The sequence below is a fragment of the Papaver somniferum genome, chromosome 9 (assembly GCF_003573695.1).
Source record: "Papaver somniferum cultivar HN1 chromosome 9, ASM357369v1, whole genome shotgun sequence".
Classification (NCBI taxonomy): domain Eukaryota; kingdom Viridiplantae; phylum Streptophyta; class Magnoliopsida; order Ranunculales; family Papaveraceae; genus Papaver; species Papaver somniferum.
The window spans coordinates 72,405,148-72,420,363 of NC_039366.1; the positions used below are offsets into that span (position 1 = coordinate 72,405,148).

Consider the following 15,216-nt stretch of genomic DNA (forward strand, 5'->3'; position numbering starts at 1 on the left):
AAGATGAAGAAGGAAGATTAAACCCATAAGATCTTTGTAGTTTCAGTCAAGTCATATGTTAGATATGTTCTGGTTCTGGTTTTCGTTTTTTATTTACCGTCTAGGTACGATTTGATGATTTTAAGCTCCAATGCTTTTTTCAAAAAAGAAAGAAAAGAAGACAGAACTTACGTGGGACATGATCTTTTGTCAATTTGTACAACTAACCTAGCCACGTTGGACTGGGCATAGAGTGGGGCGTTGTTACGGGCGCGGAATAGCATTTCCGGAATTTTTTTTACAGAACCGTTGCCTATGTGGAATATGACGTGACAGATATTGCGCTTGCGCCGAGTTTGTGGAGGATAATATCCTGTAATGCCTGTGTAGGTAAACCAGAAAATGGTAAAATACCACGAAAAAACAGTACTAAAGGAGTCGCTTATCCAGAACCAAAAACCCAACCCAAATGCGAGCAAAAATGGCGCTCCAGTACCTTAGCTTCTCTCCATCTCTCTCCTCTGTTTCTTCTTCTTCTTCATCGTCCCTTCTTCCAATGGCCACCCCAAGTAAGTACTCTCTCACTGGCATGCAATTTTTTTAATGGAAATTTCTGTATTATTCTCTTCAGTACTGATGATTTATTAGTTAGATTTAAACATTTTTGCATTTGTTTCTTCCATTAAATTGTTTCTGTGCAAGCCCTACATTCTCAATTAGGTCATGGGTTTTCTTAAAAATCTTCAATTTAGTGTATGAAGTGATAACTTTTCCAAGTATGGTCCCGAACATGTACACATTTATTCATCTTTCGTTTGCATTATATCCTGTCAATTTATCTTCATTATCCTTATATCACCTTATCCTCAATTTGGCTCTAAACATGGTATACCTGATTTTAAATTGGGTTTTAGGCGGAATTTGTTATGTATTCCAGTTCAATGTGCTGTTTCAAACACTTAGAACTCCTTCCGATACCGCTATTTGTCTATCTAGCTGTATATGCCATCGCTAGTGAGGTTTTCGTTACACGAAGATCTGCATTTTGTTGAATCGGTTTCGATTCATATGCTGTCTGCACCTCACATCTGTTGTCTTGGGTTCTACTTTAGATCACTGCATTTTGGTCAATTACGTAATTCTTTGCCCCAAGTAAGATTATGAACAGAAAAGGCTTGGTTATAGACATATTATGTTTTATGTCTTCTCGTAATGTCACAACTATTACTGAAGCATCCGCCACCACCTTGTCAGCCACTCATATCACGACATAAATTTATTTCTTGAAGTAGATCATTTTAGGAATTGACTTGGATTTTGATCGCTAAGTTGCAGTGGATGATGCTTATTGGGATAAAAAAAATACTCTTCTTATAGATACAGTTCCCATAGATTCGGTTTTAAGTACAAGCCGCACCCTTGGCAGCTGTTGAGTTCTAAAAAAACTTAGTTCTAGCTATCTCTTCCCTTTTGACCATATATTTGTTGTTTTGAGCTCTCTATGTTTCAAATTTCACATTTATCTTACTCATTACAAGTTTCACTTTCCGTTTTTTGCATTGTTCTGAGTCTGTCTTACATTTGCCTTCGGTTTACCGTGGCTTGTAGTCTCTAGGCTGCAAAGGAAGGGCCTTGATTTGCAACAGAAACGTTTTGGCGGAGTTCGAATCTGCATGGATTTTCGTAGCCAGGAAAGAGGGTCTGTGGTTGTTAAAGCTGCTTCAGAGATAGATGGAGTTGCTTCAGGTAGTAGTGAACCAGAAGCAGAAACCAAGGAAGAAGTTGTACCAAAGGAGGAGGGTGCATCTGTTGAAAATCTTCCCTTAGAATCAAAGCTGCAGCTGAAGCTTGAGGCGAAGTTGAGGATGAAGTTAGCAAAGAAGATACGGCTTAAGAGGAAACGACTAGTCCAAAAACGTCATTTGAGGAAGAAGGGTCGATGGCCACCTTCTAAGATGAAGAAGAACCAAAACATCTGAAGAGGTGGAAACTAAAGGTTTAGGTGCGAGTCTGTTCATGCTGTTGCCATTTTAATTTAGAATTTTGCTGCCTGAATATCTGTTCTATTCGAGTATATACAATGGTTTGTTAACTCAAATTATGTGTTGTATATGAAGTCATCTTGTTGAAACTTAATGATTTACTCGATTACAGATCTCAATTTTGGAGCGTTTTATTTCTTTCTGACTAGTTGAAATGCTGCTTTATCCTCGAGCTTAAATGGTTTCAAGAAATGTCAGCCTCTGTGATGAGCTTAGAGTATGTGTCCAAATCTAACATTATTTAAACCTTATAAGGGCAGTTCCTATGGAATGAACAAATCAAAAATTTGTTCATTTTGCTCCTATTATGGACTCAACAAACTTGAAAAACGGATGGGCAAACCAATAAATTCGAGGGTTTGTTGAGTGCGGTTGTAAATTACACGCGCGCTTGATCTCCAACCGAGCGGCAGCACCAAACACGCTGGCGTGTAATCCAAAACCGCCAACTGCTAAATCTGGACGGCTGAAAAATCTTGTCATCCAACGGCTAGAATTTCGAGCTGTATAAATACTCCTCATTTCAACTCCAAATTCACACTTTCTACACCTCTGGTCTCTTTATTCTTCTTCTCTGAGCTAAAAAAAAAATCTTCAATTCAACAAATTTGTTATAAGATGTCTCGGCCCTTGTTAGTTCGGCAAGCTCCGTATACTGCAGAAGAAGATAAATCTATTTGCAGAAACTATGTTTTTTTTACTCAGCTTGCTTCAGCAAACTATCCATGGGTGACTTTCTGGGCGGTTATTCACGACGGGTTATGCAGTGACAGCTGTAATCCAAGTCGCCGTGCTATATGCGACATAGAAAATCGTTTTAGTACAATTAAGAAAGAAGTAAGTGAGTCAAGCCAATCGATATAGACTGAGAGGTGAAACTGATGCTGAGATGGTAAGAAGATCTTTAACTGAATGGCGAAGAGGAAAAAATATGGCTTTTCATTTCGAAAAATGTTTCGAAATCCTTAAGGTGATGAACAATTTCAACCCCTTCCTTGTAGTTGTTGTTCCACCTAGTACTTCTCATCGGTGAAGCTAATGTAAAACGCTTAGTTTTAAACATATGTAATTTCATTTAAACAAACCGTCGTACTTTTAATTGATTAAAACTAGAATTACAAATATAGCAGAATTAAAAATTACAATCTCTCTAACGTCGCTCATCGTTATCTTCGGGGCCTGGAGTCAGCCATTCTTCAAGACCTGGGATATCCCCACCTGCCAACATATTTGATAAATTTGTATATGTGGAAAAAACTGGTTGAAGAACACTAGGTGATTGGAAAGCACTCGGTCCTCCAAACATATAAGATGTTTATTGTTGAGGTGGTGGTGTAACAGTGTAGCAAGCATCATTTGGGTGGAAGGGCGAGAATGATGATGAAATGCGCCTAACATCTGGGTGAATTAATGAGGTTGAGATATAGGCACAGTTTGTGGTGAAGTATTGTGTCGTACTTGTGGTGAAAAACTGTATCGTACTTGTGTTTCTCCCACCATTGTAAAACTCTCGTGTCATGATTTGTTGCTCCTGGTAGAATCGGAAGACTGTGAACACCCATCAACATTTACAGTTGGACCCCATCCAAACATTGTTTCCGTCTGCCATTTACGACACACACCCAAGTGTATAGCCTCCATTTGCCGATTCAACCAATACATATCGTTAAGTTGTCTCTTCAACTCTTCGTTACTGGCATCCACATTTTAGTAAGGATAATCACGTTCCATAGCTTGGGAAACAATGGGGATCGTGGTTGGCTCACCTTGTGAAGTAATACTTGGCATCTCCCAACGGATTTCGGGCATGTTTGACGAAGATGATGAAGAACTTGCACCATGGCGGGGTAAGTCATAAAGCATGAATCTTCCAAAGGCGGATGGCTAGGAACAATATTTGCATCATGGGCGAGGCGTGATAACCATGATAAATCAAACCCATAGATGTGCATGTTGTCTCTACCAATTACAGGCTTCGCAATCGACATGTACCAGCTGACATACTACGCTTCATCAATATCCCTCTGTGTGTTTAGTTTACACCTCTCCCACGACAATAATCTCAGCCGACCAAAATCTGATGCAGATGTTTGCATCTGTGCTGGCTGGTTAATTGCAATTGCATAAATACCACGTAACTGGTACATTAGTCTTTCTCTCTGATACCAAACCCATATATCCATTTCTAGAGTGTAAAACAACTTTATAGAGAGAATACTCAAGAATACGTTCTACATCATTACAACGATACTCAGGAAAATTAATGTAAGGGTGAAAAACAACATTCATGTGGCTCCGAGCCATTTGTTGAAACCTCTGAATAAAACTGGAAACCGAGACGTCGCTGCCAGTGTCCTTCAGACAGTTGGTCGTGAGATACATGTCCATGGTTGTAAATCTATGGGTATTGTCTTTAAGAATCGGTTTACTAACACGGAAGTAGGTATACCACCAATACTGCAAATTACTCCATAATTTAGTATTTTGACTTAATCTACATTTCTTCATAAACATTCCTTAAATTTAAAAATAATAATTTGGATATTTACCACTATAATGCCCCGGAAACCAGTGAAGTTAGTTATACCTGCGGACGCTTGATCCAGCCCATAGTATATATCTGCTAAAATTGCAGAGCCCCAATCATAATCTGGTACTTTGTCAAGATCTTCGAACGCTTCAATCCAACCAATATGAGAAACAGTAGTTGAGTTTGGAAATAACGTCTAACCCAGTTACCATAAGATAAACAGTACCCTTTCGAGTTCAGGATAGTCATCTACATTTGTTGAGTTTCTATTTTGGTTAAGGAAACGCTTCAACGCTGAACATAATTGTCGACCTCCTTTCAAATCTTTACGATCTTCACGTACACGTGCTTCTATCAACGAGGGAAGAAGCGTCTGCCATTTATTATTTGATATCCATTTGTTTAGGTTGAATGATATATGATCTCCCACTCCACTTGGGGTCCCACAAATGAAACACAAATCAAGGGGAATAATTTCTATTACAAGAATAATATCCACCATAATTAATTCTTTAAATTCTTTAATAATTATTTAAAAAATAAAATTTAAGTTAATTTAAACAAGCTTACCAATTTTAAAATCCATAAAATGGAACATGTGCGTCGTCAGCCACCACCTTTCTACCAATACTTTCGTAAATTTGTTTTTTGTGTTTTCTTGGCTTCACACTATAAAGGGCACACTAGGGATATCTGTCAACCCTTTCTCGGAATGCAGGGGGTAGACCTTCATAAACAGCCTTTAAGTCTGAAAATCTACCTCTCATTCTATAGAAACTCTCAAACCGCTCTTGATCTCCAGACACATTACCTTGGACTAATGATGGAGCAGCAACGACACTCGGCTAAGCAAACTCTGCTTCCCGATTTTGAGTATAATCCACATTTTTGGCAGGCCGCTGTACCGGTTCATGTCTTTGATCTTTTTTGTACCTTAAACTATTGACTGCTTTTCTTATCAACTGGCTCATTTGTATCAAGAAAATTTTGGTTTAGAAGAGTTTTGTTCAGGAAGAAGAATATGAAGAATTTTAGAAGAAGAAATAGTAGTGGTGTGAGTGGAAATGAATTCAGATGAAGGAATTTATAAGTTTTGAAAATTATAGCCGAGTTTTAAAAGGAACGTTGGATATTTGACCGCCGGCATTTTTGCTTCGCACGCCCGCGGTTGTGAGTCACACGCCGAGTTTAACCTTCACGCGGGGGCAGAGGTTCTCAGTCCTGGCGCTTGATAATCTACCACCCACTTCTTTTCCCATAGTGCAAAATCATGTTTCCCATCCACGTGACTCAACAAATATTTTGTTTTGTTGATTGTTGTTGATACATGAAAATCATTACCACTTAACAACGCTAGGGAGCCTTTAAAAGGTAGACAAACCCAACATAAACATCGGGACTTGGGAACCAAAGCCCAGTCCATTAAGAAGTACCCATAAGGAAGAGAGGATAAGGAGGGAATTAATGAGAAATGATAAGGTTATATTAGAAAGAATGGCATTAGTGGTAATTAAGGAGGTTTAGGACATGTGGCATGATGTCATAAAAAGGAAAGACTTTTGAGAAAGTCTATAAAATGAGGTACATAGTACAAATGAAAGCAAGCTCTTTCTCATACCATTCTTAGAAACCGTTGTTATTTGGTGTGACTAGGACGGGTAGAACCAAAATCATATTCACCCCTCAACATTTGGCGACCACACCCGGAAGCTCGTGCCTAGCTCACCATGACGCACCAAGGAAGCACTAGCTCAAACACGCTAAAAAATCAATCGGCCAATCAACCCGCTAATCTTGACCAAGTAATAATAGAAGAAGAAAATGAAGATAGCGAAGAGCAAATATTAGCACAAGGCGTGGTTACACAGCATGCAGCACACAAACCCCAGAATAAAGAGGTAGAAGTAGCACAGGGAAATCTCACACAGCAAACGACTCAGCCACCGCATCCCTCACCTCTAATGCTGCAAGACATACAGAAGGAGCTGGAGGGACGCGTACAAAGGAAATAAGTAGCTGAAAAAATGGATAGAACAAGCTACGATAACGGACCGAGGTATCCCCGAAGAACAACAACAAGCGAAGGAGATAAGGATAATAAGACGATGACAATGTCACAAGAAGCCGTGGAAAAATACCTAGAGACAAACTATCGCGTGGTAAAACAAGATAAATACGGCTCCATGGGCAGTCCCTACCCAGTGAGTACAAATACCCAGAGGATTATACATCACCAAAATTCAGGGTATACGATGGACAAGGGAATGCGTGGAAACAACTTAGCCGATTTTGGTCAGCAGTGAATGACAGGGCTTCTAACGGAAAGCTATGCTTAAAAGAATTCCCCAAATCACTCACATGAACGACATTCACTTGGTACGATAACATAAAGGCATAAAGCTTAGACTCGTGGCAGACCATGTCCGCCTTCTTCCTCAAGAAATTTTATTCAGCCAAGAGAAAGATCACATCAATAGATTTGAGTAGGTGCAGCCAGCGGATAGCAGAAGAAATAGGGAAATAAATATTTCGATTCCGACACCTCGCGTTGGACTGCCATGAAGATATCAGTGAAGGAGCGCTAGTTGAGATTTACATATGCGGAACGACGTCCGCCTTTAAGAGGAGCCTGATCAACTTCAGGTTCCAAATGTTTATCGAGCTGGAAGAGGCAGCAAAAAGGATCGCCGACTGTGTTGAAGAGATGCATACAGATCACCCCCTGACACCACACAATCAGCGCCGTCTCCGAAACACCACGCAATGTAAGGCTCAACATCGGAAAGTGAAGCAAATACTCGTTTCATACCACTGAGGGGAACCCAGGAGGAACTATAGGAGCAAGGAGAGACTTCAACCCTCCGCCTCCTCTACCGTGCGGTCGGGAGCAGATAATCGAACTCTTGGAACAGTGGATAACGAATAAGGAAATCAAGCTACCACCGACGATACTGGATATCAACAAGATAGACAAAAGTGCGGCCAGATACCTCCAATATCATAGAAGATTAGGCCACCCGAAAGTGGAGTGCTTCGCCATTAGAAGCATTTTTTACCGCAAACGCGCAAGTGGAGAAATCGAGGTAGCAGAGCAAGTAATTGAACACGAACCCCTCCCTCACCATTAAACCATAATTGGGCGAGGCATATACAAAGTAAGCATACCAGCGAGCGGAAAGACCGCGGTCTTCCCTTTGTAAACCCAGCAACAGACAACAACATCTCGTAACAAAAGGTAAGTTGTATTCCCATTTTTGTCTCATATAAATGATAATTTATAATAAAAAATAGAGGCGTTGCAGAAGAAAGTGTATCGACATTACAATATATAAAAATCTACGGGATAGATAGACACCCGGTCGGCCGATGAATCTATAAAAGGCTTCGGGACCCGGTCGGCCGATGAATCTACAAAAGGCTACGGGATACATAGACACCCGGTTAGCTAACGAATTTACAAAAGGCTACGGGATGCATAGACACCCGGTCGTCTGAGGAAATTTATAAAAGGCTACGGGATGCATAGACACCCGGTCGTCCGATGAATCTACAAAAGGCTACGGGATGCATGGATGCCTGGTCGGCTAACGAATTTATAAAGGCTACGGGATGCATAGACACCCGGTCGACCGACAAAATTACAAAAGGCTACGGGATACCAAAGGCGCCCGGTTGAATGACGGATTTACAAAAGGCTATGAGGCGTCGAAAATACGACAAACTAATAAACTCGCAAAGGAGAAGAATCTAACGCCGCTTTCTATCTAAAATAAGAATAGGCGTGTTTAATATACGATTCATTCCATCTAGAAAGAGAGGGGATAGACGCGTTTGGCATACGCCCTAGCAAACCCACCAAGGCAAAATACGCTGTCGCTTTCTATCTAAAATAAGAATAGGCGCGTTTAATATATGTTGTATTCCATATTAAAAAGGAGGGGTAGGCGCGTTTGGCATACGCCCTAACAAAACCCACCAAGGCAAAACGTGACGCCGCTTTTTATCTAAAATAAGAATAAACACGTTTAATATACGCTGTATTCCATCTTAAAAGAGAAGGGGTAGCCGCGCTTGACACATGCCCTGGCAAAACCCACCAAGGAAAAATGTGACGTCGCTTTCTATCTAAAATAAGAATAAGCGCATTTAATATACGTTGCATCTCATCTAAAAAGAGAGGGGTAGGCGCGTTTGACATACGCCCTAGCAAAACCCACCAAGGAAAAACACGACGCCGCGTTTCAAAAAGTATGCGCGTTTGACATGCGCCCCACCTAACCTCTCCAGGGCAAGACGAGCAGTCACACATCACCAAACATAAACCAAGCCTAATCCTGAAGACGCTGGTTAACGCATTTTACACAAAAACACAAGATACTCCGCCACGTAGATCAAAGGATTTTGCGTAAAACACAATAAAAACATAATTAACAATGACAAACATAGAGTTAATCAAAGAAAGAGAAATATGCAACCTCTAAACTTAAAAGCAACATAACATCCCACACAACTAAACTATCTAAGTATACAACAAATTGTCCAAAGGAAAGAAGATGCACAAAATAAATAAACAGTAAAATGAAGAAGGAAGAAATGAAAACAGAGCGTATCAAGTAGACAGGAACATGAACCATTCATGTCTTTTCTTCTCAAGCTCCAAACGAACCTTCTCCCATGCAATCTCCGCCTGCTGGGCTGCAACGTCCGCTTCCCCCACACTGGCGGTAAGCTGGTTTAGCGCTACCTTCTTGTCATAAGTTACCTTGGAAAGGTGAGCCAACTCCTTCTCCAACTCAGAAATATATCCCGAGAGGTATACGCGTGCGTCATTACAATCCTTCACATTCGTCAGTAACTCGTCCAACCATTCTACTTGAAAGTCGAGGTTGACGCGGCACAAATGGTAGTTTCCGAACCATGCAACACGCTAGTGTCAGTAGGACCATCCTTCACCCGCGTGACTTGGTCAGCTTTCTCGAGGAGATTCTTATCCATATTACATAAAGTCCGCATGTCGAGGAGACCCTCTTTTACCATATGACCACCGTCGCGCTCCACAGTATCCCTATAAGTAGTAGCCACGACAAATGACACCCAAAATCTATGAACCAGCTTATAACCGGTAGGATCAACACCAGCCTCGGAGACATCTACCACTTTCGAAAAGCGAAACTTCGCGTCCTCAGGGATCGATAGAGGGTCAGAAGTGTTGGGGCGCTTCTCCGGAGATCAACTAATGCAGAGTTATTACCATCTAACCGAGCGCACTTTACAGACCCATCACCTCTGGGGTTCACGCGTCTCCCACCTTTGTCTCCCACCTTCGATACTAGAGCCCTCATATTTTCCAGTTTCTTTACGTTTGTTACCCATATCCTGGAAAGTGGTACATACGCAAGAACGATAAGAAGAAGAAAAATGATGATGATGTGTAAGCTCTAATAAACATGTAAGGGCGCAACGTATAAGGGAAGCACAAATGATAAATAACAACAAGTAAAAAGAAGACCAGGCAAGGAAGAGACCAACCTCAAGAATAAGAGGGGGATCACAAGGCTTCGGATGAGACGCTGAGGAACCAGAAGAAGACCCAGAATCACTCGTAGAACCTGCAAAACAAAAAATAAGTAATATTGCGAAGAGAAACTCAGATATATAAGTTAAAAAAAAAAGAAGAGAAGAAAGACAAAAAATGACATTAAATAAAGGTACACGTGCCAAGCAGAGAATGAGTAACCATCTTCAGAATGATCTGGCTGGGATGCCACATGAGCTGAGGTCCCACCTAAAACTGACCGATTCGACCCAGAAGAACTTAGCGAAAGTAGCACGTTACTAGGGGACTCCAAATCTTGGCCCCTAACACGAAGGTTCTCCGCCGCAAAGGATTAACAAACGATATGTGAAGGCGCGGAGATACACAACCAGCCCCTTTAGACAATTTAAAGCATATATTTTGCACAAGATCCACGAATGAAGGGGTCGGGCTACCACCAGTACCTCGTTGGAACCGTGGCGGACTACTCTGCTGAGCCTGTACGGGATGCAAAGGCAAAACATAAGAAGAAGAACAAAGACGGGGAATGGACAACTTAACCGCTTCCCGTTTATCCTTCTTAGCAAGGCTCTTCTCAGACCAATCATTTATAGGAATGTTGAGATACTCCTCCATCAAGTAAGATGAAGCCTTCCAACCCACGAGATTGGATAAAAGAGCTTTCTGAGAACGTAGGATTCACCCATTTTTACAAAAAAAAAAAAGAACAACAAAAAAAAAGATAAGGAAATATAACAAAAGCAAAAGAAATACCCATGGCGTTGGTAAACTAGCAGCAGCTTAGGGATATGGAGTCTAGGAGGTTTCTGGTGGAATGAATGCTTTTCCCCCTTCTTCTTCCTTATGGGCTCGTGACCCTCAGGGGGATCCCAGGAGGTCACCAACGTATCCAGAGGGAGACCCTTAGTATCTGATGTAAGACCATTTTTTTCTTTCGGATATCGCCTCATCAATCTTAACCCAACCATACGCGTGTAATATACGGAGGTCCGCGGAAGATAAGTTAAGAGGAGGAGTTGGGTCGCGCAAGAGAAAATTTAAGGCCCGACGACGAATGAGAAGCCATTACTCATGAGCCAGCTCGGTAACCGCCAGAGGGCGCTCATGCATAGGCTGCTGAAAAGAGAAGTTAATTCCTCAGTCACTCAGGCGTGTTGGTCCTTTGAAGACGAAATGATCAAACCTGGCAATAACATCTGCATTATCGGAGCCACTCCAAGGCGGGAAACTAGAAGGAGCCCCTTGATCAAACCCAACTTGCCGAGTTACACGGTCAAGCTTATAGGACATAACAATGAAATTACCAGCGTAAAAACCAGGGAGATAACCAGGAAACACTGCCATTACTGAGTCAAAATCCGACTCTGACGGGGATTACGTCGAATCCAAGTTTGTGCCCTCCAGTGACGAAGTAAAATCGTAATGCCTCAGACCTGAAAGACCACCGTGGTATGGAAAAGGCTTGAAGTCCTTATCTACGCCCGTGAATTTAGCTATATCACCTTTGGGAACTTTCCCTTTACCGTTCCAAAGAGCCATCCACGGATAACCATAGGTGACAACAACCTTACTATCGGTGCCATCATCCTGTTCAATATCTTCCTCACTATGAACCGCTAAGATGTGAGGAGCAGGAGCATACTTAGGGAGGTGTTCCCAAGACCACGCTTGCATAAAAGAAGCGGAAATATAAGTCTCAACCTTATGAACTACATTAACTATACGAATGTCGTGGCAAAACAGGTCCAAGTGACGATATAAGCCGCCCAAGAACATTGGCGCGAGGGGAAAAGAAGCACCTCGAGACAACAACACGGCCATCGGACAAGCTCGCTCTTGATAGTATCCCGAGGACTGTACTCGAACACATCATGAAAAACCCAGAACAAAATATAAGCTGCCAACTCAGTGCGAGGATTCTTCTCATTCCTACGAGGAGGCATAGCCTTTTTATCAACCAACTGCGGAGCCCAATTCTTGATCCAAAGCGGGAAGGAGGCGCGTCGATGGCGTTTGACGACTAATTTAGGACTTGTCCGCGCTGAAGGAATCGGTGAGCCATGAATTGCTTCATAGGAGCGAGTAGAGCTGGAGAGTAAATGCTCCCCCGTGGGGTGTGACGAAGAAGACCTTTTATCCTCGACTGCTTTAGCTTTGCCTTTAACAGCGGGCGACGACTTCTCTTGCTTGCTAGATCTTGCAGCTTTTTCTTTGCTTCCCCATCGTACTTGCAACTCATCCTTTATCACCCGCTCATTGTGAGAGTTGTCTTTACAGTCTAGCAGATAATCCCATAACTCCCTGTCCTCGTCATTCAGAGCTTCGAAGACGACCGCCTCGTCATATGAATGACTACCATGAACATGCAATCTAGTGAGAGCAACTACGTCCTCTAAAACTATGGCGGCTTCACCCCCCCCCCCCCCCCCCCCCCCACCCACCCACCCCACGCAAAAAACAGGGTATGGACAGAGGACGTCCAACGACAAAAAAGTAGCGTCATGTCACGCCTACACCTAACCACTTCTCGCTTAAGAGACAGGTTTATGGCCTCGTCAATGCCTGCCAAGCGAAGAACGGCTGCATGGTCCGGATTGGAGTGGATATAAGACGTCCAATGTGGCCATACAGTGGGTGTTGCAGACGAGGAACAGATCTCAATGACGGGGAGATCGTAATCGCCGCGGTGGATAGCCATACGCGAAACTTTCTTAAATGAAAAAGGTATCTAAAGTATTCACCTCAGGATACATGAGCCATGCGGGAGCAGTAGGATAGGGTAATACGGAAGGATTGAGAAGGCGTTGAACAAGAACATCATCCATATGAAGGACGTGCTGGCCACCACAGAGACCTCTCAGTTTTAACGCGTGCTTCAGATCAGCGTTGCATGTGATTTTGCAAATCAATTACGACTCGCCATCTGTTGGTAATGGTATATGCAACTTTTCTTGAGCCGCTATTCAGTTTCTTCGGAGCCGACGCTCATCACTTCCTCGAACTCTTCTTCCTCCTCTCCTCAGATGAACTATTACTGGTAGAATAGCTGGACATGACACGTATACGATGTGTTTATAATGAGGTGAAAAGAAAATGACAAGACAAAACAAAGGAAAAAGATAACTTAGTAAGTCTATATATAGGTTACATGGAGACTCGAACGTAGCGGTTATAAGGGGAAAAAAGAAACTGTAAAGTCTCTCACACGTCGCGGAAGACCAACTGTCACTTGAAGACGTGGACTTAATAAAATGAGCTCCTCCCTTTCTATCTAGAGGAAAAGATGCGTGCGAAGAAGCTAATTTAACTATCGGGTCATTTGACAATTAACCCAATAGTCCGGGGACTAATGTTGATACATGAAAATTATTACCCCTTAACAGGGCTAGGGAGTCCCTAAAGGGAAGCCAAACCCCACATAAACATGGGGACTTGGGAACCAAAGCCCAAGTCCGCTAGAAGTACCTATGAGGAAGAGAGGATAAGGAGGTAATTAATGGGAAATGATAAGATTATATTAGAAAGAATGACATTGTTAGTAATTAAGGAGGTTTAGGACACGTGGCATGATTTAATAAAAAGGGAGGAATTTTGGGAAAGTCTATAAAAGGAGGTACATAGTACAATGGAAAGCAAACTCTCTCTTATACCATTCCTAGAAAGTGTTGTTATTTGGTGTGACTAGGATAAGTAGAAATAGAACCAAAATCATATTCACCCCTCAACAATTGTCATCAGAATTGCCTTAAAAATAGTGAGAAAACGTGGAGCAATAGATTAGAGTTTTCCTTTCAAATTACAAAATGGTTGGCATAGTTTTTACCTAGTAGTCAGGATAATAAAAATGAATTTACGAAGTAACGAATCATCTTATGTCTCTCCTGTCTCTGCTTTCTGTAGCCATCAATAATATGTGTTCTTGATGGCTACAGAAAGCAGAAAAATAAAAAATTTTCTGCAATCATACCAACTTGGAGTTGGAGGTGTTGCTGTTCCTGGTTTAATCAACGTGAAAGTTGGTATGATTGGAGAAAACAGAAATTTTCTGTCAGGGTCGACAGCAACATCTCCAACTCCAAGTCTCCAACAGGTTGCGGCATATAATGGAGACTTTGACCAAACCGCAATTTCTGCAGTTTCTTAGGAACCCTTTTCGTTTAAATATAAGTATCGTTTTGTCTGTTCACAGCACACTCAACTGGAGGAGTAGGTATTCCACACTAGAGGTGGTGGAGGTGCTTGGGTTGGGACCAGATTGACCACTGCTAGCTAAATCTAACGCTGACCTCAACAATATAGGCTTCCACTTAGACAGGTAGACGTCCTAGCAAATGCATTTTGAATTACAAAACTATACAGGCTTTTCTTTCTTTTGTCCTTGTTTTTTTACTGGAAGGAACTACGAATAACTTTCATTAACGCAAACGAGTTAAACATGTGCAGTTGATAATAAACGAGTTAGCCACTTACAGAAATAAATAATGTCCACAAAGAACTACAGTTTCATTTTCTTTTTATTTTCAATCGTTGGCATTGTATTCAGTTGATCATTTTTAATTCTTCGAACAACTTTAGAAAAAGCAAAAAAGAATCACATCCTCTTTATATATATTGTTATAAAAAATCGTTGGAGTTCCGTCATCGCAAAAGCAAAACTCACTTTATTCGGTATAAAAATGCATCTAGTTACAGTATTACGATAAGAACGCTTGTGAGTGGTGCTATACAAAAGGGAACTGGAGTTGGCAACTTGGTTGCTTTCTAGCAAAGTCGATGCACAAAAGACTTGCAATGCCAAAACAATGATAACGTGTTTGAATACACATCCAAAAGTTGTTTTTTTGTCTTCTAAAAACAAAAATATCAGAAATTATTTTGGATAAACAACTTCTGAATGACTTTTAAAAACATATTTGTATTCAACCGCGCCGTGACTTTCAAAAGCATATTTGTATTCAAACGCCCCACGAGAGTTAACATTCGTGTACGAAGACAAACTCATGTGATCATAAACCGTAACTTGCTCTGCACCCACAGGCTGAAAAATGATAAGCAAAAAAAGTAAATTCCTGTGCGGGGTCATTCATTTTTTTATTAATTAATGCGAT

The 15,216-nt window shown here is 41.5% G+C and overlaps 1 protein-coding gene across 1 annotated transcript; it reads left to right on the top strand.

The window, feature by feature from the left end:
- Window positions 1-401: 401 nt before the first annotated feature.
- Window positions 402-2,159, top strand: LOC113308768 (50S ribosomal protein 5, chloroplastic-like). Its single transcript, XM_026557231.1, has 2 exons — window positions 402-548; window positions 1,588-2,159. The coding sequence occupies exons 1-2, from the start codon at window positions 449-451 to the stop codon at window positions 1,956-1,958; spliced, it is 471 nt and encodes a 156-aa protein (XP_026413016.1). The 5' UTR covers window positions 402-448; the 3' UTR covers window positions 1,959-2,159.
- The last annotated feature ends 13,057 nt before the right edge of the window (window positions 2,160-15,216 follow it).